Source organism: Gymnoscopelus microlampas (assembly GCF_963454915.1).
Source record: "Gymnoscopelus microlampas genome assembly, chromosome: 15".
In the NCBI taxonomy this organism is placed as follows: Eukaryota; Metazoa; Chordata; class Actinopteri; order Myctophiformes; family Myctophidae; genus Gymnoscopelus; species Gymnoscopelus microlampas.
Window position 1 is genome coordinate 18,073,836 of NC_139952.1, and position 27,961 is coordinate 18,101,796.

General features: G+C 40.8%; 2 protein-coding genes across 5 annotated transcripts in view; both read right to left on the bottom strand.

Moving 5' to 3' along the window:
* slc44a4 (solute carrier family 44 member 4) overlaps window positions 1-6,352 on the bottom strand; it is a 21,244-nt gene extending 14,892 nt beyond the window's left edge. The window contains exons 1-3 of the mRNA XM_084081277.1: window positions 6,145-6,352; window positions 1,681-1,729; window positions 1,356-1,429 (exon numbers count right to left, since the gene is read on the bottom strand). Coding sequence (XP_083937403.1) covers window positions 1,356-1,429; window positions 1,681-1,729; window positions 6,145-6,190 — 169 coding nt within the window. The 5' untranslated portion in view covers window positions 6,191-6,352. The remainder of the gene's footprint in view (window positions 1-1,355; window positions 1,430-1,680; window positions 1,730-6,144) is intronic.
* A 1,912-nt stretch (window positions 6,353-8,264) lies between these two features.
* On the bottom strand, window positions 8,265-27,941 carry ehmt2 (euchromatic histone-lysine N-methyltransferase 2). 4 transcript variants are annotated; one of them, XM_084080752.1, is made up of 28 exons: window positions 27,913-27,941; window positions 26,981-27,050; window positions 26,644-26,799; window positions 25,952-26,184; window positions 25,064-25,148; window positions 24,809-24,885; window positions 24,440-24,583; window positions 24,176-24,247; window positions 22,842-22,956; window positions 21,623-21,733; window positions 20,842-20,978; window positions 20,537-20,680; window positions 19,966-20,276; window positions 18,881-19,114; window positions 18,196-18,278; window positions 17,966-18,072; window positions 16,880-17,002; window positions 15,996-16,097; window positions 14,818-14,922; window positions 13,929-14,083; window positions 12,313-12,480; window positions 11,893-12,037; window positions 11,654-11,731; window positions 11,183-11,298; window positions 10,869-10,955; window positions 10,264-10,342; window positions 9,270-9,445; window positions 8,265-8,937 (listed from the first exon to the last, which is right to left on the bottom strand). In XM_084080752.1, the coding sequence occupies exons 1-28, from the start codon at window positions 27,937-27,939 to the stop codon at window positions 8,757-8,759; spliced, it is 3,621 nt and encodes a 1,206-aa protein (XP_083936878.1). In that variant the 5' UTR covers window positions 27,940-27,941; the 3' UTR covers window positions 8,265-8,756. The 4 variants fall into 4 exon arrangements, with proteins under 4 accessions (XP_083936878.1, XP_083936877.1, XP_083936880.1 ...); XM_084080751.1 differs by having other exon boundaries at window positions 24,809-24,888; XM_084080754.1 differs by lacking the exon at window positions 24,440-24,583.
* Window positions 27,942-27,961: the final 20 nt, after the last annotated feature.

Below are 27,961 nucleotides of genomic sequence, written 5' to 3' on the forward strand. Positions count from 1 at the left end.
CACATTGACCGCATTCTGAATTGTAGACACACAGGCCATATCCTGTGACCTCACTTCATATCAGGCTGTTCTATTGATTCTAGATAAGAGCAAGGGTTTCTGTGTTGTTGTGTTTGATGACAGCGCAATACTCTGACCAGCAACAGCAAACTTGACATCATCTTTCCACACCCTCATTTACTAATCATAGCCAAATTTTATGTTTCTCTGATGGCAAACAATTGAGCTCCACCCAGTGTTGTGAACAATCAGGACTTGATTGTTACACTAAGGAGGATTTTAATATACCGCAAGAGTTGTGAGGATAGTTGAATAACTAGCACAGAGAAGAAAGGAGTAAGGGGTGTTGTGCTGGTTAGCATTCAAAGAGTGGCTGTACAGACCAGGGATAATGCTATATTTAAATAATATGTCATCTCCATTCCAGCTGATACAGTAGCATGTTAAAGAAGAGACAACTGAAACAAACATTGCAAGCTGATGAACAGGTAATCTCTCCAGACAGCACCACAGCTCCAAACATGTAATGTTGTTGTTTGTATGAATAAACAAACACGGATGCACCCGGGAGGAAGTGGACTAAGAAAACAAGTTCCTGTTTCTACACAAAAAAAGGAGGTGGTGCCCCCAGAGGCAAAAAGTTAAAACAATGGGGAACTTTTCTTTATTCTTTTTTACCGAATGGGTTCCCCTAGATTGATGATCAGGAGATGTGGAAGCAAGTGTGTGTGTGTGTGTGTGTGTGTGTGTGTGTGTGTGTGTGTGTGTGTGTGTGTGTGTGTGTGTGTGTGTGTGTGTGTGTGTGTGTGTGTGTGTGTGTGTGTGTGTGTGTGTGTGTGTGTGTGTGTGTGTGTGTGTGTGTGTGTGTGTGTGTGTGTGTGTGTGTGTGTGTGTGTGTGTGTGTGAGAGAGAGAGAGAGAGAGAGAAATTGAATAAAAAGGAAGACTAACGAAAAACAGAACACAGAGGTAATTAACAATAATAAACCATTCATAAATGGACACTCCCAATGTGTTGTTTCATAACTTATGCTATTTGTTTTATTCAAAGTGACTTATCAGGACTGTGACTGCGCATATATTTTTGCATTGCTGGCCTCAGTGACAACAAGCAAACGATTCATTACATGGATCACAGGTAGCTCTTATGGTGAGGTAGATCATTCCATCGTAAGTGTTATTTCTGGTCACACATTAGATTCCTGCACCTGCCAATATGCCCTGCGAGTCAGAGCGTCCATAAGCAAGGCACAGGATCCAACCTGATTAGTCATCATGCATTCATCTGGATGAAAGCATCAGCTAAAAACAAATACATGAGTCTGGAGTGCCATCACTATGGCTCGACGGTCTTACCTATAACCCCCACGACAATGTAGCCGGCAATAACTGCCATGAACAGAATGCAGCATAGGATGTCAGTGCAGCTTCTAAAGATGAAAAGATAGGGGAAAATAAAGTGCTTTGAGTCTCACATGAATTGACGCTGCTGGGGTAAGATAGATATGGTTCAGTCAGTAAACAGGAACATGACAAATGCAGAAGGCTAAAGACAGACATGCAAAACACTCTGGGACAGAGAATCTTCATAGCTAGACTAGGGTTTGGGAATGGGACCATACAATAACTCAAAGATGTGCAGGCGGGGAACAGATACAGCCTGAAGCAAAAGAGAGATCACCTTTTATGTATGGGGCCATGGAAAGTAGGGTCAAACTGAGCAGGATCACCTGAGAAGAAAAGGCATTGACAGTTCAGTTCCTGATAATACAAAGGGCTTTACGGATGGCTTTTAATGGAAAGTAAAGCAGTCACATAACCACACAAATTAAATAGCCTTTATTGACATACGGAAGAGAACAATCATCCTTTGTTGAAACTTCCTTGTTTGTCTACACATTAACATGGATTACAGAGGGTGTGCATTCTTTGGAAGTCCTTTGGACAACAAGGAATTTCATAATCTGCGAAAGGTGAGATAGGAAGATAATGTGTGTGAACAGAATTGTGTGAACATTACGGACATAAACTCATTTGGGCTTTGGAAACATTTTATCCAGTCCATAAATAAATTAAGTTTGCAGTGGTGAGGATTGAGGTTAGATTTCAGGTTCTAAGTATATATGAATGTGTGTGTGTGTGTGTGTGTGTGTGTGTGTGTGTGTGTGTGTGTGTGTGTGTGTGTGTGTGTGTGTGTGTGTGTGTGTGTGTGTGTGTGTGTGTGTGTGTGTGTGTGTGTGTGTGTGTGTGTGTGTGTGTGTGTGTGTGTGTGTGTGTGTGTGTGTGTGTGTGTGTGTGTGTGTGTGTTCCCTATGAGAGCAACTTGAGTTGTTGCTAAGCATTGCACTGAACTCTGCACTGAACTCTGCTTGTGGATGAGGAACTGATGCAGAGAAATGACAGAATCTACCTGTGCTACCTGTAATCATCATCTTAAAAGAGGTTACAGAATTACAGGAACTGAACGTCTGGGAGTCATTTCCTGGAACAGAGAGAAACCAGTCTCTTGCAAAAGGGGCAGGAACAAGGAACCAATTTATTTTTTACAGGCTGTCTATTTTTGGTGTGAGGTAATCACTCAGACAGAGTCTTAATATACGTAATTGGGTTATGGTGCACTGCAAATTGTAAAACTTTGTGCCGTAAGGGTAATGTTTACGCTCTCAGATTTAAATTAACACTCACAGTATTTTGCTGTGATGTCTTCATGTGAATCAATAGGCTATAGGAAAGAGTGCATGAAAATACATAGGAGTTGAGGCAGTGGGTTTAGACAAAAACACTTGGTGACTATTTGGATAGCAATGAAAATGTTTCATCAGGGACCATCGTGGTTTCGTAATTATGGAAAAATGTACCTTGTTAAAATGTAACCTGCTAGTCATGTTCCCAACAGGTAAAACAACCAAAACATTCCACTGAAAAGTCAGCTAAATTACGTTCCTTTATTTTGTCCTGCGGGGTAGGAAATGTTGACACAGTCCCCGCTGAAATGCTGAGAGTATAGGCTTACTTCTTGTTTTGATCTTACAACACTTCAAATAACCATTAACACAAGGCTAAAATACAGAGGGTATGGATTATGTAGGAAAAGTATTAAATGATCATATGCTTTTTGCATCACAGCCACATGGAGATGAATAGGTTACCAAAATGCCAACCAAAATGTGTGTATCAGACTAAATTTGACCTCATGACCCAGACTGTGAATGGAGGTTAATAGGACTGGTTCCGGGGTGGTAGCTGAATGCCTTCTGTACATTAGGCTTTCTAAACACAATACAATGTGAAGCGAAGTTTGAAATAGGATGCAATAGGACTCTGGTTATACATAAGGCAATATGAGAGCCAGTCCCAGATTCTGTCTATGACTGACTATGCAGCAACTTAGTGCAATAAGACAGTCTTTTTACCAGCACATTATTTCATTACAGATTGTTTACACATGTAATGGGAATTCCTCATTTCAGCAGCTAGATACTTCACATAAAAAAGTGAGTCTCACTAATACTAAACAGCAGTGTAGAGTTACAAACAAAACTTTTCTGCTGTTGCATAAAGGCATCACAATGCATCTAATTGACAGCAATATCAAATACCAGTGAATGCCTAATGACAACTAAAGTATGGGCTGTCTTGGGATGAATCAGGCAGACACAATAGGCGTCAATATTGATGTCAGCAGTTTTTCAATCCTTTCTTTGACTGCAGCGAAGTTGAGAGTCAACCAGGGAGCTGATGTGAATGTTTCCCATCATAAGAACCTGTTTGTCTGCCCTAATGCCAAGATAGGGTCAGATTTCAGCACTACCCGACCTGACAACGTGCTGTCTGTTTGGAGTAAATGATGACTGGAGAAACAGGCTTACCGAGTTAATTACCCCTACAAAACTTTGAACCCAAGGTGTATTAGAATTTTTATGGCTATGATTGCCCAAACACTGAAAACTTGTGACGACTGCTAGTCTTATCTTGACCTTGGAGGAAGATGAGTGACGTAAAAGCGTGAATGACTTTCTATTATCAGCTGGCAATAAGACGTTCAGTAATGATAAACAAATAAAAATCCATGCTTACACATTGTGGGAGAGTGCATTAGCTACTGGCTGGTTACGAAATCTCAAACAAAGTAAACATTTCCTTGAGCCTCAAGGATGCTGTAAAAAGTGACGCCGCCGGTATGATTTTGAGAACACAACTACACACCCTCTTGTAAAACACAAAACAAGTCAAAAGCCTTTATAGTCTGCTCAGTTTAATTACTCGGTTTTGCAGATCAAGCATGGTTAATTGGTGACCTATACATAGTCCTTCAGAGACTAACTCAGAGAGCGAGGGGGAGAGAGAGAGAGAGAGACTCTGAGATGCAGACAAACAAACTGTATGCAAAAGATTCAGAGATTGAGAGAAAGAACAAGGGGATGGAGATTTTCAAAGGATGTAAAATGGCAGGCTATCTTTCTTTGAAATATAAAACACAGCATGCAGCAAACATCAACCACTGGCATTCGTACTTCCTGTTGCAGGGCTTTGACAGCACAGGAGAAGCCCTTGGGGAACAACTTCCCTTTAGAAAACAAACTGGTGCTGACGTGGGAATTGCATTTACATGAAGTGGGTCTTTTGAATAAAGGACACTTAAGTCAAGAACGTAAACACTGGTGGTTACCTCTTTGAACCCCTTGTTCTTATTTACAACCTATTGAGAAGACAATTAGAGATGGTACAGCTGTTTACCTCTAGGGAGGAGTGAGGGCTTGTGTACATTTGCCTCCCGAAAACTCCCAGACTGTCAATAGACTCATGGCTCAAACCAACACAACAAAGTCAGAAAGCAAACAGTACAGTAGCCTAGGATTCTCAAAGACTGAGATCTGCTCTTGCACAGCACATTCTGCTGAACGGCACATGCAAATTCATGTAGGTAGATTTGTTCAGTAAAAACAATAGCAACCAGCCACCAAGGTCTGGCCACACAGTGTCTCACTGCTTCCCCCAAGTTCATGCAAAACAACAACATTAAAGAACTGGACCTCTCTGACATGGAAAAGACCTGTTGAATATAGCCTACCTTCAGTGTCTGTGATTGTGATTATAAAAGCCTCAGATAAAACAAAATCAAAACAAATCTATTTGAAAACTGATGTTAATGTAGATTAGTCTGTGTTCATTGACTGACCTGCTACCGTTTACTATGGGTTAGCTGACAAATGAGATGAGAAAAAGACATTCTGTCTTTAGTAGCCTACTGAGACGAGATCTTAACAACAGATGTAGATATACTATAACTATGATGGAGACAGATAGGCTACAAGCATCACTTATGCAAATATTTTTGTTATTTTATAACTCTATGATGTAAATACACACAATTTAAATAATTCCAAATGATAACATCAAGGTTCGTGGCATTAAAACATGCTCTGATGATGACAAGCCTATTTGGCCTAATTCACTGTTTGCCAAAAATACCTGAAATGACCAGTGAACCATTTGAGACATGCAATGATCCTACGAGTTACCAGTGGTGTAAAGTAACTAAGTACATTTACTCAAGTACTGTACTTAAGTACAATTTTTAGGTATTTTTGACTTTACCTGGAGTATTTGCAATTTTCTGTACTTTTACCTCTACTCCACTACATCTCAGAGGCAAATATTATACTTTTACTCCACTACAATTATTTGAAAACTTTAGTTTCTATTTAGGCTACAGTGTAGATTTTTGATTATTATTACAAAACATACATTAACCACTTCAGCCCCCTATTTAAACTTTGGCTATTTGAAAATAGCCGATCTACAACTTGCTTGTAGATCTGCTATTTTCAAATGATTTATTTTAATACATTTTAGACATGATGATATATATTTGAAACGGGGCATTCAGCATAATGAGTAGCCTACTTTTACTTTTGGTACTTTAAGTATATTTTGATGCCAATACTTTTGTACGTTTGCTCAAGTACATTTTGATTACCAGACTTTTACTTGTAACAGAGTATATTTCTGAATTGCAGTATTGATACTTTTACTTAAATAAAAATGTGAGTACTTTTTCCACCACTGTTGAGATGCAATGATCCTACATAACAACTAGTTACTGGAGTGACAGTTTGCCCAGGTAACGGTTGTCAAAACTCACCGTATTCTTGGTCCGAACTAGTGTTCTCCTCCTGCTTTTTCCCCATGACTGTCAGCTTCCCTCCACCTTCGTTATACTTCTAAAGATACAAGAAACCTTGACCTGACAAAACCGTCCTTTATAACAGAAAAAAAACGATGTTAAACCAGCTATAATCTCAGTGAACAGCCCTGTACAGACATGACATGAGGACTGATAACTTCGTCAATCTTTCTTCCTGCCCTGGCGTTTGTTACTAGGCTGTGACGTCACAGACGCACCTGCTGGGGGATGGATGATGCACCTGTGCTGCTGTGCGCTCTGAAACCCCGCCCACTCTGAAACCCCGCCCACTCTGTGATGCTCAACCCTTTTCATTTCAACAAAGGACCACCAGTTTGATATGGGCCCAGTGGCAGTGATGGAAGAAGTACTCACATGTTTCACTTTTGTAAAAGTATAAATACCGTAATGAAGATATGCTCTGTTACAGGTAGAAGTCCCATATTCAAAATGTACTTGAGTAAAAGTACAAAGGTGTTGGCATCAAAATGTACTTAGAGTACCAAAAGTAAAAGTAGCCTACTCATTGTGCGGAATGTCCCATTCCACAAGTTTTCAAATGTAAATCTTTTGAAAATAGCAGATCTACCAGCTCACAATGCGTGACATCGCAGGGCATTGTGAGCTTGTATATCTGCTATTTTCAAATGGCCAAAATATATATACGGCTGAAGTGGTTAGTGTGTTTTGTAATAATAATCAAAATCTACAATGTAACTAGTAACTAAAGTTTTCATACAATTGTAGTGGAGTAAAAGTACAACATTTTCCTCTGAGATGTAATGGAGTAGAAGTAAAAGTATTGAACGCTGGAAATACTCAAGTAAAGTACAAATATACCTCAAATTTGTACTTAAGTGCAGTACTTGAGTAAATGTACTTAGTTAACTTCCACCACTGATAACTTCTTAATTTCAAGGACACCCATAACTCTCAGAGTAACAGACCTGTAAGGGTCCATTTATCCCTGGAACACCAATCTACACTGTTAATTTAACTCTGAGTGTACAAAAACAAATGGTCCATTTTCCCTTTGGTGTCAGAGTTACAGATCCATGAGTCTGTACATTTATCTCTGGAACCCCAATCTACAATATAAAATCCTCACTGTTAATAGACTGTAAATTAGAGAGTGTACAAATGGGCCGGTTCAATTTGAGGGCTACACTCTTGGAGTGACAGACCCATAAGTGTCCATGTAGTTCCTTCAATAAGTATCAATCATTTAGCTGGGGACCTACTGGAACCACCTCAAGGTCCGATTAGGGGTCCCCGGACCCCACGTTGATCTAAAATAAATGAGAAATCAAAGCTTTGATAAAGCTTTGAGTATTATTTTTGAGGCCAAATGAGGCCATTGCATAGGTTATTTCAATGGCAAGTAAATTGAGGCTTGCACCAATTCTAAAATCAACACCAATGAGTAGACGTGTCAGACCTAATATACTGTAAGCTATGACTGTAAAACATATGGGCTTGAACCAGGCCAGGCATACATGTCATTGATATCTGTGCAAATATAAAAAGTTACACCATCCTCTTTACTGTATTTAGCCTATTGTATTTTTCATTATTTAGTTCTCAGATGATGATAGTCATACTTGGTTTAGTGCGGAGACACAGTTTATCATTGAAATACTGTAGATTTGAGGGCCCACTTGCAATATCTTTGCAAGTGGGCCCCACGGGTTGGGAATTGCTGCTGTGCCAACCAGGTACAGTAATTAGGTTGTTGGCCATGGGGGTTTTACAATAATGTCACTACAACAGTAACAGGTAATGTAAGATGTAGGCCATGAGGGTTGTGTAATATGGCACCATTGTCAGAAGTGTGCAAGCAGTTACATAAAAGCTATTTGTTGCTGAGATGTTGCTGTATAGCTTTTATCTTCAACGGAACTGCAGGACAGTTCATCACAAATTTCCCTTTGGAGGCATTAAAGTATTACTTATTTTATCTAGTGGAAAGCACCACAAAGATAGATATGGGCAATTATTTGATTCTCAAATCAGAATGACAAATTCGGACCGATATTTCTAAAAAGCATAAACAAATTTATTAAATTGAATATGTGCTAAACAAAACAAATACAGTACATAAATGTTCAACAACAAAGCTTACAGAAACATGTTCAGATATGAATGCTGCCCTCAAGTCCACTCTTCAGTTTGACCTATTCCCATATTATCCTGTCGACATGAACCGTCTCTTGGCACAGTTGTCAATGAGTACCATTGAAATTCCACAGCTGATTCCTAGTGCATATAATTTATTTCTTATGGCAAAAGAGAATGTTGACATTACAGTAAACACATACTGTATAGTACAAAATATCATATAAAGAGGAACAAAACTTGTAAGGACTATGATCCAATGCAACAGTTTAAAGAAATCCTTTAGTGTGACAGTGATTTGATTGACTGAATTCACCACATAGTAATAAAAAAAGAAATATATTGACAAAAGACAACATGTCAGGATGACACAATACACCCCAACAGTTTATTTCCAATATGGTCCTTTGTGTATGTAAAACTGAAAATGTTTCAGACCAAGGGTCCATCAAGGCCTAAGAGCTTCCTAGCATGGTCATCCCAAGATCAGGTCCTCCTTCTGGGCAGGCTTCCAGCCGAGCGAGCCTGCTCTGCTCCAAGGCGATGGCCTCAGCCGAGTGTTTACATTTCTCTGAGTTACATTGACAGGTGAAATATTTGCTCTTGATGTCCCAAAAGCGATCACCATAGTCAAACCTGATGAAGAAAACAAATAAGGTGTCATATTCAACATAAATACCTGGTGGTGTACGTATACAGTATATACATACAGTATTTCGATGTATTTGTCCCCGCGAAACCATTCTTTTTTTCATGTGCCTTATCATCTTTCTTGCTTAGCAAACATGTGGACAAGTAAATGTTAAAAGGATCCCTTGCTAATAAGCCTTCTATAAGCACTCTATAACTAAATTGAAAATTAAAAACACCTTAAATATTTTATTTCTTTTATTAGCCAGGGATGCTCTTAAGAAGAGAAAGGGTGTATTCACAAAACTTGACTGTAGTAGACTCCAGTGCTTTCTTACCCTAGCTCCTGTCCAGTGAGGATATCCCTAGAGCTGAAGAAGGCGATGCGGGGAAACCTCAAGTCCTGGTGCAGCATAAACACTCGCACTGGAATGAGGTTGGGGTCACACAGGTGGTTGATGAAGCGGCTGATGTTGCCATAGTAGCGGGCATCGATACAGTACACCTCCCCATCCTAGAAGTGACAGACCAAACAGAAACAGCCTCTGAATAAAGTTAATAAACGGCACACCCACACAGCCAGTAGCTCTGAATGGGAGTGCATTATTTATTGACAGCTGCAGCGTAGAATTAATTTTCTGTCTCATGTGAAAACATCTGAAACCACCAGACCACATGGAAAGGATTTTATTTTATATATAATATTCACAACAATTATGCATCTGTAGAACAGCTGCCCTCAGGCCAGTCTCTAGCTACCACCTCTCACTACTTATTTGTTTTGGGTACTTAAGAAAACAATAGACAGTAGTTACAACACATTGCAATGCATTGTGCATGACAGCCTTCCAGTCAATCCAGCATCTAAACAAGGAGTTTAATGTTAATATTAACATGCAAGGCTGCAAGGTATGTCAGAGATTAAATTCTCCCAACCCAGCACATTTCCTCTCTTTGCAGTCTGTGCTCAAGTACAATGAACAAATACAGTATAACAGCTGGAAAGTGAGATTCATCATCATTTCCAAGTCTACACTCAGTGTGATGTACATGTTCATGTGATGTATTAATAACACGGGAGGCTTTGGAGCTATAAATATTCACAACCATACTTAATGGCCACACCGACTGTTCAAGTTGGCAGATAAAGTGGCTGCATTCAAGTCAAACAGGAACGATCACATAGCTTCGCTGTCAGTGGATATCGCGCATTATCTCCCTTCAAAAAGCAAATTTTGACTAAAATGTTGACTATATGAAAGTGGTTCTTGGTGCAAAAACATTTGTGGGCCCCTGTAGTAAAGGAAGGGGGCTGAAGTTGCTATTGCTTACCTTGTTGTCCAGATCAAACAGGTAGGAGTCATCTTCTCTCACATCAGCTTCTGCATCAGAGATTAGCTCCCCCACATATCTGTGTAAAAAGAGTGAATCAAACAGTAATAATTACATAAATAATAATTCACTATGACTGAACATTAGCTTGACAGAAGAGTATATGTATATTATGAACCCATACATATACTGCATGTATGCATGTATATACTGTATGTACAGTATCAGAGGTCATGCTAGAATTTTTAAGTTGCTGGCCAGAAAGTCAGGAATGATTACAGTTTTTTTTAAAGATTTGTTTAAAAAAAAAGAATAAAAAAAATCAATACATCAATGCATTTAACAATGTAGCCAAAGAACACGTCAGCATTATATTTTTTATATTTCAACATAAAGGAGCAACATAAGAAAAAAATGTATATAGCCCAACAGCTTTGTCTTAAAATAAAGAATTTCTGTACTGCATGCGTAATGATGTGTGATTGCATAATCAGTATATTAGAACACATTTACTTTAGCACTAATGCATGACAAACTAATAGACATGTACTTACTTATGTGCGTATACGCATCACACATATACACGTACACGTACACACACTTACTCGCAAATGAAGCTGCCTTGGGGAATGTCCTGTAAGGCTCTTACTCCCCAGCCCATCTTCTCTGTTCTATAGAGCTGCAGACGAACTCTGAATGGAGAACACGGGAAATTGTGAGTTTATAGATAGATTGAAGAGCCCAGGAAAAAAAAGGAAAAATTTAAAAGCAAATTAAGCAAGAAGGGACACAAAAAGTTTCACAATATGACCAAGTTGTAGTCTTGCCTTGAACAATGTAGTTCAGTGCAACACTGTCTCTCTATTTGTTTGGCCAATGGTGCTTTCATTTGGGCTGTACTAGATAGCCAGATTCTTACTTGATGCCTGCCTGGACAACTCTGTTCTTGCATGTCCGGTAGCAGGCACACGCCAGATTACATTCAAATATGAGCGGGGGTTCAATCTTGTTGAACTCTTGAAGCAACCGCTGATCCTGGTGAGAGAGAGAGAGAACAAAAACTGAGATTAATTTCCCTTTCTTTTCAATCATTTTAATATTTTCTCCCAATTTAGTAATTCTGTCAATTCCCAAGTCCCTTTGTATTGTAGTCCCTCCCTGGTTGGTACTGCCCCCTACTGGTTGGTCTTAGGGACGGCGCAGGTGAGGCCAGATCAGCTCTCAGTAAACAGGCGCCTGACCAACCTGTAAGAGTCATTGGTGTAGCGACAGACATCACCTTCCCCACCTGGCTCCCCAGTTCCCACCCTTGCCAGATGCACCAAAGTAAAATGAACCTCCCTGTATAAAATGTATCAAATATTCTGATTATATGGCAGTTTTCATTCACCTTGTCATACCAGCAGCGGATACTGAGCTGTCCACATAGACAGTTACTAGATGAGCAGTCATCTGTACAGCTACAATGCTGTGGGAAGAGAAGACAGAGTGAGAGCTGTATTGCTTCATAAAAAAATACACCACCTGGTGTGTGTGTCCTGGACATCAAAAGAGAGAGTGTGGGGAAAAACAAACAGATAGAGGTAAAGAATCAGGGAGTGCGAGAGAGAGCATTTGACATCTAAATACCTGCAAGTGTGTGATGTTGCGATCTATGTTCATTGCTGAAGTTTCACAGTTCTCCGACACATATTTGTAGTCTGAGGGGCAGCCTTCATCGTCCACTGCATTGACACAAGGGATGGGGACGTTCTCATATCCCTGTGCTATGTCACTGGAACAGAGGAGGAAAATTGTTCAAATAAACTAACCGAGTCAAACATCAGAACAAAAAGCAGCATTCCACAACATAAAAACAAATGTAGGCCAGGAAGTAGCAGTTCAAAACACACTTGACACATCATGGCAAACATTCCTCTTTTATGTCTGCTGTCAGGTAGCCAGAGCGCATTAGGAGGTCGTATTCTAGTCTAGAAATGTGGTTGCTTGATAAAATACTGGTACACTTTGCACCAAATATCATGGCCAGTAAGTAATGTAATGACCTACCTGCAAATGATTCTCTCTGTTCGAAGTATCCGATTGGCTACCCCCCTTCGCAGCTTCCTGTTGATTTGGAGTGCCACCCAGACAGGCGTGTCTGGTCGAGCCAGGGTGAGGGCTGTGTCTCCTTCCCGGTTCATGATGTCAATGTCTGCCCCTCTGGAGAGGAATAACCTTGAAACCAGAGCAAATACATTTGAGTTTTATTAAGAGGTACGACAATGAACGAATCAAAAGTGTAGAGTGAATGAACAATGAAAACCTCACAAAAACTTGACCCATATTTGTCCTTTGGTCAGTCAGTTGAGGATAAACATTGAGCAACAAAACTCACTTTGCCCTATCTCTGTGGACAATATTTATGAGCCTGAATTAGGGCTGCAACTATCGATTATCTTCTTAGCGATTATTCTGTTATTATTAGTTTCCCTATTAGTCAAATAATCAAGAACACGTTTTTGCCAATTAGTGATTTTTTTTTAAATATATCAACGAATTGAGGAAGAAAAGAAAAAAACATTTACTTTTTATAATAAACTAAATTGATTAGTCTAATTAACCACATAAGCCTTATTTCATACTTCATCATACAACAGTGTTGCACAAAAATAGCAAACATAGTCAATCTACAAGCTCTCACTGTGACACGTTGTGAGCTTGTAGATGCATAATTATAAACGTTGTAAACGGGGCGGCCTTAGCTGAGTGGTTAGTGAGCCCGCCTGGGGGAGCCAGAGGCCCTGGTGTCCCAGGTACGATTCCAGGCCAGGCTAGCAATGTGTCGATGTGTGTCCCTGAGCAAGACTCTTAACTTAAATAGCTCCCTGAGCGCCACATATGACTGCTCCTAGTTGTTATAGGATGGGTAAAATGCAGAGGACAAATTTCACGTATGTGCAAAATGTACTGTGACAAGTAAATCCCCAAGGCCTGGGGCCAATATTACTACTAGATGCTATTTTGCGATTGAAAAAGAAATTCAAAAGCAAAATGCTAAATCATTTAACCCATTAAGACCTGGAACGTATCTGCGTCACTTTAGATTTCTTTGGCTGTTCAAAAATAGCAGATATACAAGCTCATAGCGCGGCACCGAGTGCCGCGCTATGAGCTTGTAGATCTGCTATTTTTGAAAAATCTTGAAAACATTTTAGGATTTAGAAAATATCTTTAAGAATCGCCTCAGGTCATAACCTATAGGAGGTCTGACAGATTGGATAAATACATCCGTAAGTGGGGAGGCTATATAATGTATATTGCTAACAACAGGACTTGAGATGTGGTGGTAGCGCAACATACTGTTATTCTTTTTTTTTCCCCTTTTACATTGAATATAATGTATGTAAAGGAAATACCCAGGATCATTTGGCATTGTTTTTTTGTTTGTTCTTTTTAATTTGATTTATTGTATTGTATTGGTTGTATTTTTTTTTTGTTGCATTTGTTGTCTATTTGTATGTCTGCTTCTGGTGTTTAACATTCTCCTTTTGTTTACATTCTACTTTTTGTGTATAAATGAATAAACATTGAATCATAAAAAAAAAAGGATCGCCTCAGGTCTTAATGGGTTAAAAAATACCCCAAAGTCAACTAGAAAATAGGGCCTGCGAGGAGCCACTCACGTAACACATTCCAGGAAGCCCTCTCTAGCAGCGATGTGGAGGGGCGTGTCTCCATGCATGTTGACTGAGGCCAGGGAGCAGCCGGCGTTCAACACCAGCTCAGCTATATCCACACTCCCAGCAAACGACGCCCAGTGGAGACACACGTTCGTTTCCTGGAGGGAAGCAGGATGGAGGGAGAAATATATCGTTGCTGTCGGGCAGAAACCTCCCATCTCCATATTCAAACGTTTTGATTTTTTTCCCGTAAATGAATGCCCTACGTGATCACCCTACAGCGTCACACAAGAGCATCAAGTACCAGATCCACAAGCTCGAAAGTTTTGAGCTTGTAGATCTGCTACTTTTGCCATTTTTGAATTTGAATCCTGAAAATTAACAGTTGTAACATATGAGGTTTCCACCTGACAGAGACGATATATGTATATATACAAAAATAATAATAATCAGTTATGAGGAGAGACTTCCTGGGCATTAACCACTTGAACCCCAGCATCCATATTAGGCGATCTACAAGCTCACAGCTTGTAGATGTATGTTTGGTTAAGAGACTTGGTTTAGATGGAATGCCGTGGTACAAGTACAGAGCAAACTCAGGTCCAGTTTACTACGTCTAAAGGGTTTAAGTGGTTAAGAGAACTGCAGGAAGTCATTATGAAGTCGTTCCTCTATGTACGTAGAATGTTACAGATCATCTTCGGGTTGACAAAGAATCAGGTAAGATCCAGTGGTGGTGGTAGTAGAGTCATATTACCAAGAACAAATGATAAAAAATAAAACAAAACAATGTATGTAACATCAAATAAAGGCAGCGCAGTGTGTTTTGCTTCCTCCCCAGAATTGATACACCATCCATCAATGGGCAGCATTGTACTGGTCAGTGACTGACCTTATCCTTGATTGTAACATCAGCTCCTCGGTTCAGCAGTGCTCTGATGATATCCAAATGTTTGTGTTCTGCAGCCCAGATGATCGGCGTCCAGCCTCCAGTGTCCTGAGATGGCAATTTCAAAACACACAGTCGGGAGTTAAATTCCCTAATGGGCAAAATCTCTACTATAAGCAGGGGTGCACATAACTGGTGCGCAGGTGCGCATGCGCACCCAAAATAAAAAATGCGCACCACATCAGGCGACGCGAGGCGCTTTTGCGCACCAACAGCTGGGACAGGAATTTCCAAGCTTTTATTTTTTAGCAAAACTAAAAAATAAAAGCCTGGAGATCGAGGCTAGGAATTTACTTCCTGAAGCCACACTCACACAATCACTCTAAAGCACCCGTCGGCCCCATGTACAGCCATTAGGTACAGGGGGAGAGATATGACTCGCGTCGCCTCGCTGGCTGCGTGCAGCAGCGGTTGTTAGAGGCACTCGTCACCGATGATGAACGCACCGTAATGGTGCAAAATATGCCGTGAACGTCCCAATCTGGCGGATAAAATCAGCGCAGCAGCACAGGGCACCAACCTTGGGGGCTTTATCTAACAGCGTGAGAAAAAAAAACGGCGAAAATCGGCGGAATTTAGAAGCAGAGCGTCCTTTTTTTCTCCCCCCCCCCGTTGACAAAACTGTCCGGTGGGCACCGTGCTGAACCCCCCCCCCCCGGTTGACAAAACGGGACGGGCGCCATGCGCACCAAGTCACATGTCCAGGTGCTCTTCTGCGTACCAGACCGAAAAAGTTATGTGCACCCCTGACTATAAGTAAATAAGTAAGCACTGAAGTCAGAGAACTCATGTTCAAGAGCAAAAAATCAATGCAGTCATGTCATTGGGTTGTCAATTATTGTTGAAATGGGACCACATAGAGGAGCTGAGGCAAATTATAAGAAGACATTTGAATGGAATGAATACAAAGAAAACAAAAAAAGAAGTGACTAAAATTAAAGAGCAGAAAAAACAACCCTAACTAAAATGCAGCGCCAAACAGAAAGGTCTTTACAGGAATTGTGGTCTACAGGAATCAATTACACTGAAATTCAAAAAATAGTTACACACGTCACACACACGTCACACGACACACACACACACACACACACACTTTAGCAGGTTGGTCTGACTCATCTCACCTGTGCATTGATATCCACTTGCCCTGTCTCCAGTAGCATTTTAACAATGCCCAGGTTTCCCAACTTGGCTGCGTGATGGAGACCAGTGTACCCGTCATCCTCCTGGTGACCATGAAGAAATGAAGGGAAGAGACATGGAGCACACAGTGGTAACTGTTAACACACAGCAAACTAGAAAGGTCGTGATTATCACCTCTGGCTGTGTTTACAAAGTGATTTATGAAGTTCACTGCTGGAGCTGGTCAATAGCACTGCCGATAGACATCAAAGTTTACGACCCTCAAACTAGAAGATCAAAGACTGATAGTATGTGACAGCTACACCAAAAAAAATGTTTTTTTCTTTGTAGAACACCGGAGTAAAATAGCACAATATTTTCAGTTCTACCAGTGATAATGTTAATCAATTAAATCAAGTCAATCTGTATGGTAGATTATGTTAACTCATTTAAACCAGAGGTTGATTCTAAAAACGCCTTGGTTTTCTGAAAGACTTCTGATTTTTATTTACAAATGATGTTCATATAAATATATAGCATCAACTAAAATCACACAGAGGCGTTCCCAGCATACACGGTATAACAATGTATAGGTGTAACTAACAGGTTTAAATGGGTTAATACAACTAGCACATCTGCAGTGATCAGAGGGATCATTGTGATCCTTATTCTTCCATTGAGAAATGTTGACCGTGGTGTGGGGTAGGACACCTCCGGGTTGACAATGATGAATAGTTATTTGAAGCAGATGGATTGGACACTAGATGTGCTCCAATCTTTATTGTAGTTTGGTCGGAATTACTCTCTCCTTCTGAAGAGTGCAATAACGACATTAATGTGATGGATCATGGATTGTAGCTTTAATTTAAGTTTTATAGACACTCACAGTATGATAGACGCAGGCACCACTCTGGATCAGGTAGCGGGTCACATCCACAAAGTTGTTGATGATCGCCTCCAACAGAGGGGTCCTCATGGCTTTGTCTTGGGCATCCAATTTAGCACCTGCCTGTGCATACCAACCAAGATATGATATTTACTCCTGCACTCTACTGCCGCTATAAGAGTACAATGCCTAAAATCAATATACAGAGAGTAAAAACAAGATTAGGAGAAACTCCTAAAGGATGTGCTGTTCCTTACTGTATTGTACATACAACTAAGGGCACTAGAGAAAAAGCCATCGGCTCACCCAACTCTGTAGGGTTCGTTCTGCAATATGATTATAAGATTATAATTAATTGTGTGCAGAGTTACCATTATAGCATGAGGGTGATGGGCCATGGGGCCAAATGGTTGAAGTTCATCCTCCAGGGAGCATGAATGCATGCAGGTTTCATGGCAATGTTTCCTTTAGATTTTGAGATATCTTAACTTTTGGCTAGGGTGATGCTAGAGGAGAGATGTTGGAAGTTGGAATCAGCAGATTCCAACTTCTGTGGAGCATGAATGCACTGCACTTGGCAAGTTTCAAGACATCTGCCCCCAATTACATTTGTAGATATCTCACAATAGGAGCTGGTGTCGTGTGCAATCAACATTTTGGATGGCACTAGAGTAAAGAGCATGGTGTCACGAGAGTAAGCAGGACCGGCCTTTGGAGAGCATGAAGTCGCACAGAACATTCCAAGGTGTATTGTTTTGAAGTAAACAGACAGACTAGCCAACATTGCCCTGCCACCAGCAAGACTAAAAATTATACAATATTTTTTAAATAGATTTGTAGAGAGATTTCTACAACCCAGCTTCGAGAAAAATACCCAATATGAAAGCACTTTTGTCGAAAAAGACTGCTTATGAAACTGCTTGCGTACAATAAGGAAAGGGCCTGAATCCATTCTGTTATCCTTCCCTTTTTTTCCTCTCATCTCACTTCATTCAACAATCTTGGAAATAAAGAAGCAAAGAAAAAATTGCAGTGTTCTCATTCTTCTTGGAAAAAGGACAACAACGTATAGTGAAGATCTCTCACCTGTACCAGCATGTAACAGACCTCCAACAGGCCTCTCTGAGCAGCAGCATGGAGAGCAGAGCGTCTGTTCTGGGAGTCAGGCTGGTAGGTGGCATCTATGCCTTCCACTGGAACACGCAAAGTCAGTTTTAAGCACTATGCACTTTTTTATAGTCAGTGTCAGTGAACACGCACAGCTGACAGTTTGATTAAATATGAGAAAAAGTACACAAGGTTGATGTAAAACTCACTCAGCATGAGCAGAACTCTCTGCACCTCGCCTTGCTTAGCAGCAGGGTAGAGTTGGCGGGGATGGAACCTTAATTTCTTTCTCCTGGATAATCGTGAAAAAAAAGGGGGAATGAATTGGTGTTCTTACATTCTCAAATAATGACAGCTAAATTGTACAATATCTCATTGAAGTAGAATCTGTATGTATCAGCAGATATACCACAACCAATATCTAACACCTCAGCTTTAATCCGTTTGATGAAATCAGATTAGACTTTCAGGATTCTAGTTTGAGGGTGGACTTGTACGATACCTACACGTTCTCCCATAGTTACACACAGGCACTTGCGAAATATCCTGTTGGCACCAAGATTCCATAGAACTGTGGGCATGAACTGTCGTCGTGGATATAACCGGCAAACATTATTATATCCTACTGCCCCTTTATTTAGAGAACCACGTACGTAGACAGTACAGGGTGCAGAACGAAAAATAGAATGGCGATATCAAATGCAATAAAAGCCTGTGTTCTTGTTGTGTGCTCACCTTTTTATTCTGTTAATATCGCCTCGGACAGATTTCACTGCCGTGTTGTCAAAATTCCAAACCAATCAATCACACTGCCAATAAACATTAAAGTTACCGCCATCAAACTAGAAGCCTCAGTTATCAATCTACCAATACAACTCCAATTCAAAACCCCACCTCTCACTGTCCTGTGTGAGAATGGCTTTCTGTAGCGCTGCCCTGCTGGGTCCAGGAGGAAGTGCACTTGGGCAGATGTGTTTCCCGTTGGGCAGACACAGGGAGGGCCCCACGCTGTCCACTCCCTCCTCCGCTGAGGGGACAGTGCCCATGGGCCCTGCTGAGGCCACAGGCTGGGTCTGCTGCTGCTGCTCCGCTTCTCGTATCACCACACCATGACTACGCATACGTGCACTGAGAGAAGAGATGGAAAAGAACATGGTTAGGAGTTATAGGGCTTCATTCAAGCTGAATCTAACAATGCAGCGCAAGGTAAACACACTTAACACATTGAGTGCCAGGGTTTTTTCAAAACAGGGTACCTCCAGTGCCTGGAATTTTAACCATTTTTGGACCTTTTTCAAGTAGTCACAAAACATTTTCAGTGATCACCGTCCTCACGGTGATCCCCTCATTACACACATAGAGGTCTCGTACAATCCGGGGAAAAAGATTAAAAACATTCAGTAATCCGTTCCATAGTTGCAGCCAGTTGAAAATAGTCGAAAATACATCGTAAAAACAAAAAGTACACAGGAGCCGAGATACAGGCTTTTGAAGTCATAAGTTAACCAGGAAGTGGATTGGAGTCTAAATCTTCGTAAAATGATTTCTCCTGGTGCTGTGAAGAAGAAAAAAAAAAAGTTTTTTTTTTTTTTTTTTTTTTTTTTCATATTTTTTCCCCAAAAATGTCCATAACCGTTTTTGGCACACCTTGTTTGGATTATGAAAAACGGTCCGGACCGTTTTTGGCACTCAATGTGTTAACTAACAATCACCGTATTCATTCCCCTTTCATCCCCCATTGACCCCTCTCTTATGCCACAATCATACTTAATCTGTAATGCAATAATCCTGCTACACCTTATGCAGCATTCAGGTATGTTAAAATTAGTATACATTTTCTATTGAACTTCAAATCAACTAATTACATGTTTGCAATTTTTAAGTTAATTTAATTTAAGTTAATTGACTTTCCTCTGAGAGGTACACATTTGACAAACCTTAAGAGATTTCTGGGGGATTTCTCCATCCCCTTTCTTTACCTGACAGGGCCCTCTGGCCTCTTTCCATTCTTCATGCCTCCCGTGGAGGCTGTGAGGGACGGTGTCAAGTTCAACGGGACACGGGGAGGAAGGGAAGGAGTGGTGGTGGAGGAGGCCGTCATGGTGACGACCGTAGCGGCGGAGGAGGGGATGGTGACCTCCTGCGCCTCGGAGGCGTCCTCGCCGCAGTGGGGGCAGAAGAGCATGCCGCCGCCGTTTGCTCTGCTGCGGCTGCCGCCTAGCACCGTCACGCAGCCGCGATGGAAGCGGTGAGCGATGCGCTGGTCAGGGCAACACTCCAGGAAGGTGCCCTGAATGAAGGGAGAGAGTAAATGAGGATGAGAGAGGAAATGAGGATGAGACAGACAGAGAGATAGAAAGGACGTGTGAGTTAACTTACTGTGTAGTAAAAATTGTGAAAGGCGGGACATTCATGTTCAGCGATTGAAAAGGAAATGGCCATTTATGCAATGCAGACACATCAAGTACAGTATACTTGAATGCTCAGCAACACCATGGAAGTCTTACATTTTAATGACAAAAGGATATGGCGTAAAAAGAAAAGCCTTACTGCAAGGCAGAAGAATCCACATCCAGGGCAGCAGTGGTGTTTGACCATGTGTGAACGATGGTTGTCGCAGAGCAGCATGAGCGGAACACGACTGGACGGCCGCATGGTCTCCCCTTTCACAGTTGAGTTGGTACAACCTCTCAGCTGAGAGACAACGCAGAAGAAAATGATGGTGATTTGGGTGGTTGCGATTGGTGTTCAATTAATAGAAACACTAGAATACATTACTTGCAGGTTATTAGGATTCAAGCACGCATGCATATAATACTGTATATAACCTAACACAATCGATAATACTGACACACCTCCCCATTGATGCTCTCAGTGGCCATGCATTGCCTGGTGATGTGTTGACCGGTGCTGTCGACACGGGGTGCCTCCATCCTGCAGCTGCACAGAGGCAGCTCCTCCAGCCGGTCTGTCTCCCCTACATCACTTCCTTCTACAGACACATAGAAGACTAGATTAGATCTAACTCCATTCAATGTGAAACATCTCATTACATTATCAAAGAAGAATACTAATTGCATATAGTTTGAGGGTATACGCAATAAGTGACATGAAAAGGCCTGAGATGAGATGACATATAAATACCCCGACCCACACAATAAAAAACATTTAAGCTTAGGGTTTCATGCTGCGTTCACACTAGCAGTGATGAAGCTACAAAACAATCAAGTGTGGACAGCTACATTGCTGCCTATTTGCTGTTTGAGTGTAAATGTGTAAATGAAAAGGGTAGGGGTAAATAGCACAGGGAACTGGTTAACGGCAAGAATTAGTTTTTCTTCCTTCTGCGGAACGGAGCAGGAATTACGGGGAGAGAGAAGGGAAGTGGAAATGGTGAAACAAAAACATAAGATTGACTTGATTGAAGATATTGATTGACGCTTCACTGCGTCACTGAAGAAAGTTGATGCCAGCTCAAATGTTTTTTTGTAGTGTGTCACGCCCGTCCTGAAGTGTCGGGCGTCAGTTTGCAGCCTTTGTGTCGCTGGCTTCCATTGAAAATGACTTGTAGCTTGTTGCTTTGTCGCCGCTAGGTTGAACGCAGCATCAGTCCAATCTTAAAATGCATACACCTACCGTGATTAGGAGAGAGTGTCAGACTGTCTGCAGCAGCGATGTCTAGAGCACCCAAGGGGATCTCTGTGTACTCACTGGGCCTTCCTGAGGCAGCCGCTGTTTCTGTTACTTCTACAGCCAGAACATAGTATACCAAATTAAACTAAATACAATGCAGCCTCTGAATTCACTGAAATACAAAAGCTAATTTATATCACTACACAACTTTACAATAATAATGTTAAAGCGTCTGGGAATGTGGATTAAAATGCATGCCTTGTTAGCATTTCTGTTAAGTTTTCCTGCAATTATGTTCAAAAATGCAGAAGTGGACTGGCAGGGTGTGTTCATATATGTGATATCTTATAGCTGTATAACCCAATGGCCTGCTAAGCATCTAAAAAGATAATATTTATATCTATATTCTGTATCTATCTACATATCCATATATAGTATGTAAATATATAAAAAGAAATGCAATGCAGAATGCAGAGCTATTCAATTGTATACTTTGATTTTGTTTTATCTCAACCACTACCAAACAAGCCATGTAACACTAGTCAATTGCCAGTCAGCTACACTGTTTATCTGAAATTCAAGCTTTAGTCAAAACATGTGAAATGTGTGTGTCTTTAATTGTGTATTTAAAAAGAAAGTACGTAGAATATGATCGCCCTGTACCATCAATCTTCTGTTCACTCTGTAGATTGAACTCTTTTTACAGTCTATAATCATAGAACATCAATTGAAAATGGTGTCTCATGGAAATCGAACTATGTGACTATGTGGTCGGCTGGTCGCACATTGAGCTGTTGACTTCTTATGTCTTATGTCAAGTCTTTAGTGTCAATTCTAAAGTCACGACTCAAGACTTTTTCTTTTTAATCACATAGTAATTTGTTAGTTGATTACATGTAACTGAAATCAATATATTTTCTTCCCCAACTCCCCTCAATATTATTGGTGGTCCCAAGTCTTACTTCATCAGGCCTGATGGCAAGCATCGTACCTGTTTCACCGTAATTGTGTTTCGTATTGTGTCTGTATTTGAATTAGAAGTTACTTTTTACCCTAGATTTTAAGACACTTTCCCAACTTCACAGCTGGATTAAGATTTGCTCACCATATTTACAAACTACACGGTTAACGACCAAATATTAAATCAAGTCATTTGTAAACAAATTACAGATTTCAGTTTCCCAGACCTGTGAGTGCGCCATACTTCTATTGCCTCACTCACCACCAATTGTCTCCACCCTATCAACTGCGTCTCTCTCATCCCGTGTCTGCGCCCCCGGCAACTCGCTGGTCCCAGTTTTACCTTGGCCCTGGCTCTGTGCATCAGACTCTGTCCTCTGTAAAGGAGATGCTGGTTGGTTTAAATCCAATAAAGCTTCATGCAGAAAATACTTTTTCTCAAAGACCAATCTTAAACCTTGACTTCACACAATTTCCCTTGTAAACGTAAAACCACTTCTGTGAAAAATAAGTACCCCCATGAAACTTCTTTCAATTTTACCAACATATTTATGAAAACCTAATCCTCATGTCAACACTACCGACTGATCTATTCAATGTGTGTCCTGGTGCAAAGCCAGTTATTGCACTAACCACATGCTCCTTGCGAGTCCTGCGGACCCAAGTTCAAATCTGTCCAGAGCACACAGTCTCACAACTGCTGCTCAGCATAGTTTTGTCTGGCAAACTTCATTTGTGCATTTATATTCCTTATATTTTTTTTAACAGGAGGGGCTTCTTTCATCCTGACTTCTGTAGATTAACCACTTAAACCCAATGAACAGTACTTAATTGACCAGGGTCCCCCAGGGGTCTGTATTTGGCCCTGTTATTTGTAAGTGCTCACGTCGGATTTGTGTATTCACACATCGTCAACCTATCTGCATTGGTTGCTGTGGTAATTAATTATGTAAGAATTTAGTGAGTGAGCCTTCATACAAAACAGTGCAAACAAAAACAAAACAGCAACCGAAGGAAGAATGGGCTAAATCTGTCATCTCACCCAAGCTCACAATGCATCGTGACTTGTTGAGTTTGTAGAACGCTATCTTCGGCAACTGTTTGCCCATTCACTTTATTAACGAAAACTACATATTCCGGACTGGTGCAGACCAATGCAGTGCCAATTTAAGACAATTTAACCCATTAAGACCTGGAACTGTGTCATTTTTAGATTTGAGCTAAAAAGCTTTATTTGACACTTTGGCTATTCAAAAATAGCAGATATACAAGCTCATAGCGCGGCACCGAGTGCCGCGCTACGAGCTTGTAGATCTGCTATTTTTTTTTAATCATGAAAATGTGTGCAAATCTCTGAATATACATATTTTTTTAAGCGAATATTTTTTACTCAAATCTTTGCTTATACTATATACTTATCATTTTGGGGGTCCTTGACATGAAAATGTTTGAGCACCGCTGATATAGAAACATACGTTTTTCAGAAAACTGTTGGGATTTAGGAGACATGTAGAATCGGCTTCAGGTCTTAAAGGGTTAAGTGCAGCTATAATACTGTCATTCATTAAGGAAACATGCAACTGACATGCAACTCACCACATCTTCCATGTTCACCGACTCCTCTGTCTCGTTAGCACGCAGCCTTGCTTCAACCCCGCCATCTTCAGGCTGTAAAATTTTAAACAAAGAAGAGATGCAGCAGCTATAGTTGACTTATATACCACCAACATAATAAATAGTTGCATTCATAAAACAATCATGTGATACTTAAGCATTCAATTGTACAAAGTGCACCAGTGCTTTTCTATTGTATATGAGTGATAACGATCAAAGGAGAGTAAACCAATCAAAGCTTATAACCTTGGGAGCTGAATCTCTAACTTGAGAACTGAAGATCTGACATTGCTCAGCTGTCTTCTCCTCCAAGTTCCCCTGCCAACTATTGCTCTTCACTGGCGTTGCCTTGGTAATAGGCACCACCTCCTTGCAGAAAATATTTTCTGCCTGGGGTTTGTAATAAATCACAAACAAGAAGCAAATGTGCTCATAAGCTCAAATGGAACAGGAGGTAGATAATTCTCTATTATTAGCGAGCGATCACTTACACCGGTATATGCATCTCTTACACTAACACTACACAAACATCTTGTTTTGAAACGAAACTAATCATACTGAATTGTGTCACTGGCATTATTCCCAATCACTCATTCATTGCCAAGCTGACATTACCTTCAGTGCTCTGTCTGGAACTTTCTCTGTTTTCTCAGGTGTGCTGTCAGATAACATGCCCAATTTTCTCCTTTTTGCTGCTGTTAGGAAACAGAGACACTGTGATGATGATAATACAAGCAAAGAACATAAACCTCAACGATACAATATAAAGTGTACCAAATAGGAATTTATGTATGAATGTACAACCACATAAACATTACACCTTAAAACATTACAATTACATTTATGTATATTATATATTTTGCCACTCACCTATTTCACTGTCTGAGGAAAGGCATGCAGAAGGCCCTGATGGAATGACGGGTACAATCGGCGGCGGTGCTTCAACACGACTTATCTGTAATTCATGTATTTAGTGAATCAAGTAGAAAAGCAGACAATTCAGAAATGAACAACAAAAATAAATCTACAAAACTTCTTGTTTTCAGCCATGGAGAGAAAGTGTCAGGTTGATTAGATCAATTCATTCGTTAATTAATTGCATTTTTAAATGTTCCAGGATGATGCAAACATGATGAAATATGAACTCTTATGTATGGCACAAAGTCATATCAAATGTCAATTTACAGTTACAAAACATTATCACTGGTGGCAATAACAATATCCAGCGTTTAAACACTGTTAAGGGCTGTGTTCACACAGTAAGCAGTTTTTGAGCTGGCAGTGCCCATCTGCCATGCACTTCTATGGTAAAGAGTAAAGACGCATTGGTGCGCTCCTCTTCCCAGCGCCTGAGCATCACGTTGCAGCACTCTCCGTGAGTTGACCAGCGTTTTGTTTCCGGAGCAGTCTGGGCATTTCGAGCAGACAATAGTTCAAGTTTTAGAGAGGAGTGCCGGGGATTTGATCCCCCTGATTTTATCAGACAACCCGGTAATTTACAACCCAATCTTAAATCGTTATCACAACCATGAGTAGTCCATGTTTACGTTGTTTAGCTACAGTATTTGTACTAATAAAGCAGATGACAGGACGTTCAAGCACAGCAACGGTTGATAGGTTCGAAAGTTGCGGGCATCAATAAACGTTATATGTGACATGATATCCACAGTGTTCCTTCTCTCAAAAATAACGCTTTCTGTGGACACAGACCTTTACTAAACACTGACCCCTTAGTAAATAATCTAAGAACGGGCTTACCTGCATTGGAGGTGGTCTATTCATGGTCTTACGGGCCCGGTGGATCTTATGTGGGGGAGTGGAGGAACCTGAAGAAGAGGAGAGAGGTGCAGGTGGCAACTGTAATTTGCTGCTACCTGGACCAGAGACACTCATCTTGGCTCGGACAGGGGACAACGCTGAGGAAGTGGAGGGAGAGGACAGCAAGGAGGACGATGTTGATGGAAGGGATGGAAGGGGCTTGGCTGTATGTCCTGTAAGAAGGGGACAGAAGAGATTCAAGAGGACCATGGATTACATAAAATAAGTAAAATTGACAAAACAAACCCTGTCCAAACAAAAACAAACAAATAATCCCAGGTGTTGGCCAGAAAAAAACACATTTAAAACAGAAACACACACTGGCTCATATTATTAAATATATATTTATATTTGATTAAGACCAAGGTGACATTTCGAGGATACCCTCTCTTCCTTAGACAGCAGACACTCAAAACATCACCTTCGTGGCACTTAAATAAATGCACTATGGGAACATGATCCAGTGTGCAGACACTACACGATGTTTCTATTTTACATAAAATAAGACACACGAGAGAGAGAGAGACTAAGGGAATGAAGATAGCCAAACCTACAGCCACACGATCTCCCATCTACTGATGGTATTTGTGCTTCATAGCCATTTATGGAACCTGTATGGACTGAAATCTCACCTGCAACGGCTTTGCCTGGTTTTGGGTCAGCAGGAGACAGCGGTTTCTCACCCTCCTCTCCGGCTTTAACAGCATCTTTACCAGGCTGCTGAAACAGTGACAGCGATGCGAGCCCGCCCATGTGATGCGTCTCCTTGGAAACTGTGTTGGGGTAACCTGCAATACGTAGAATATAATAAACGTCCACAGCTCATTGAAAAGCTAATACACAGGAACACACCTATAAACCAACATATCTCTACTTGTCAGTCAACTGAGGATATGTTGTGCGTTAGACATACATACATACATACATACATACATACATACATACATACATACATACATACATACATACCTTCCTTCGCTTTTCCTGGACTAGCTATCAGGTCTGCCTGAAACTCCAATGAATTTCCATCAGGAGGCTCCTTACAGATGAAAACAAGCATGCATCAGGCAGGAATGGTATAACCAACAAAGAAGCCATCCATTTAGCAGTAGGCATGGCTGGGTGAAGAATAGTAAACTATAAAACCCCAGCATTAATGTATCCATTTCAACTGACATTTTAACAAATGTAACTACATGGGCTTGCATGGACATTTAGTCACATCTGTACAATCTTAAGGCCAGACCGCACCAATGCAACTCCTTGCAACAAAACAGTTTGAACTTTTAAGGCTAATCCACAACAACACCAGCAACAGCCTTTGGGGATAATGGTTGCAAGGAGTTGCATTGGACCAATGCAACTCCTTGCAACCATTATCCCAAAAGGCAGTTGCAATGAGTGAGTTGCATTGATTGGAGTGGACTGGCCTTAAAACTGTTTTGTTGCAAGGAGTTGCATTGGTGCGGTCTGGCCTTAGGCAGAGTTAATTAAATGCTTAAAGTGTTGTTTCAATCCTTGCCCCTGCATGATAAAAACACATTATAGAACTGCAAATATTCCATTTTTTTGCCATGTTATAAGATAGCACTGTTTACAACCCCACATGCTTCTGCACACAAAACAATCGCAGAATTGTAAGGCAAAATCCTGTCCTTTTGTTCACTCATTCAACACATCTTTGCGTTAAGAGGCTAGCGGTTGTAGCATAGCTCGCTTCCGAGCTAGAAGATTTAAATCGCCTATTCATAGAGAATAAAGTGTTCACATGTCTTGCAATGAGCCACAGGCTGCCATTCGCTTGCCGTGTTCCTGCTGTGATATTAAAGGCCGCGGGTGGTGGATTATTATCCACTTAATGTACTTTACATTCCATTATAAGATGCATTAAGATGTGCTACCTTTGTCGTTGTCTCGGATGCCGACATGTTTCTCCAATGAGCGTCGACG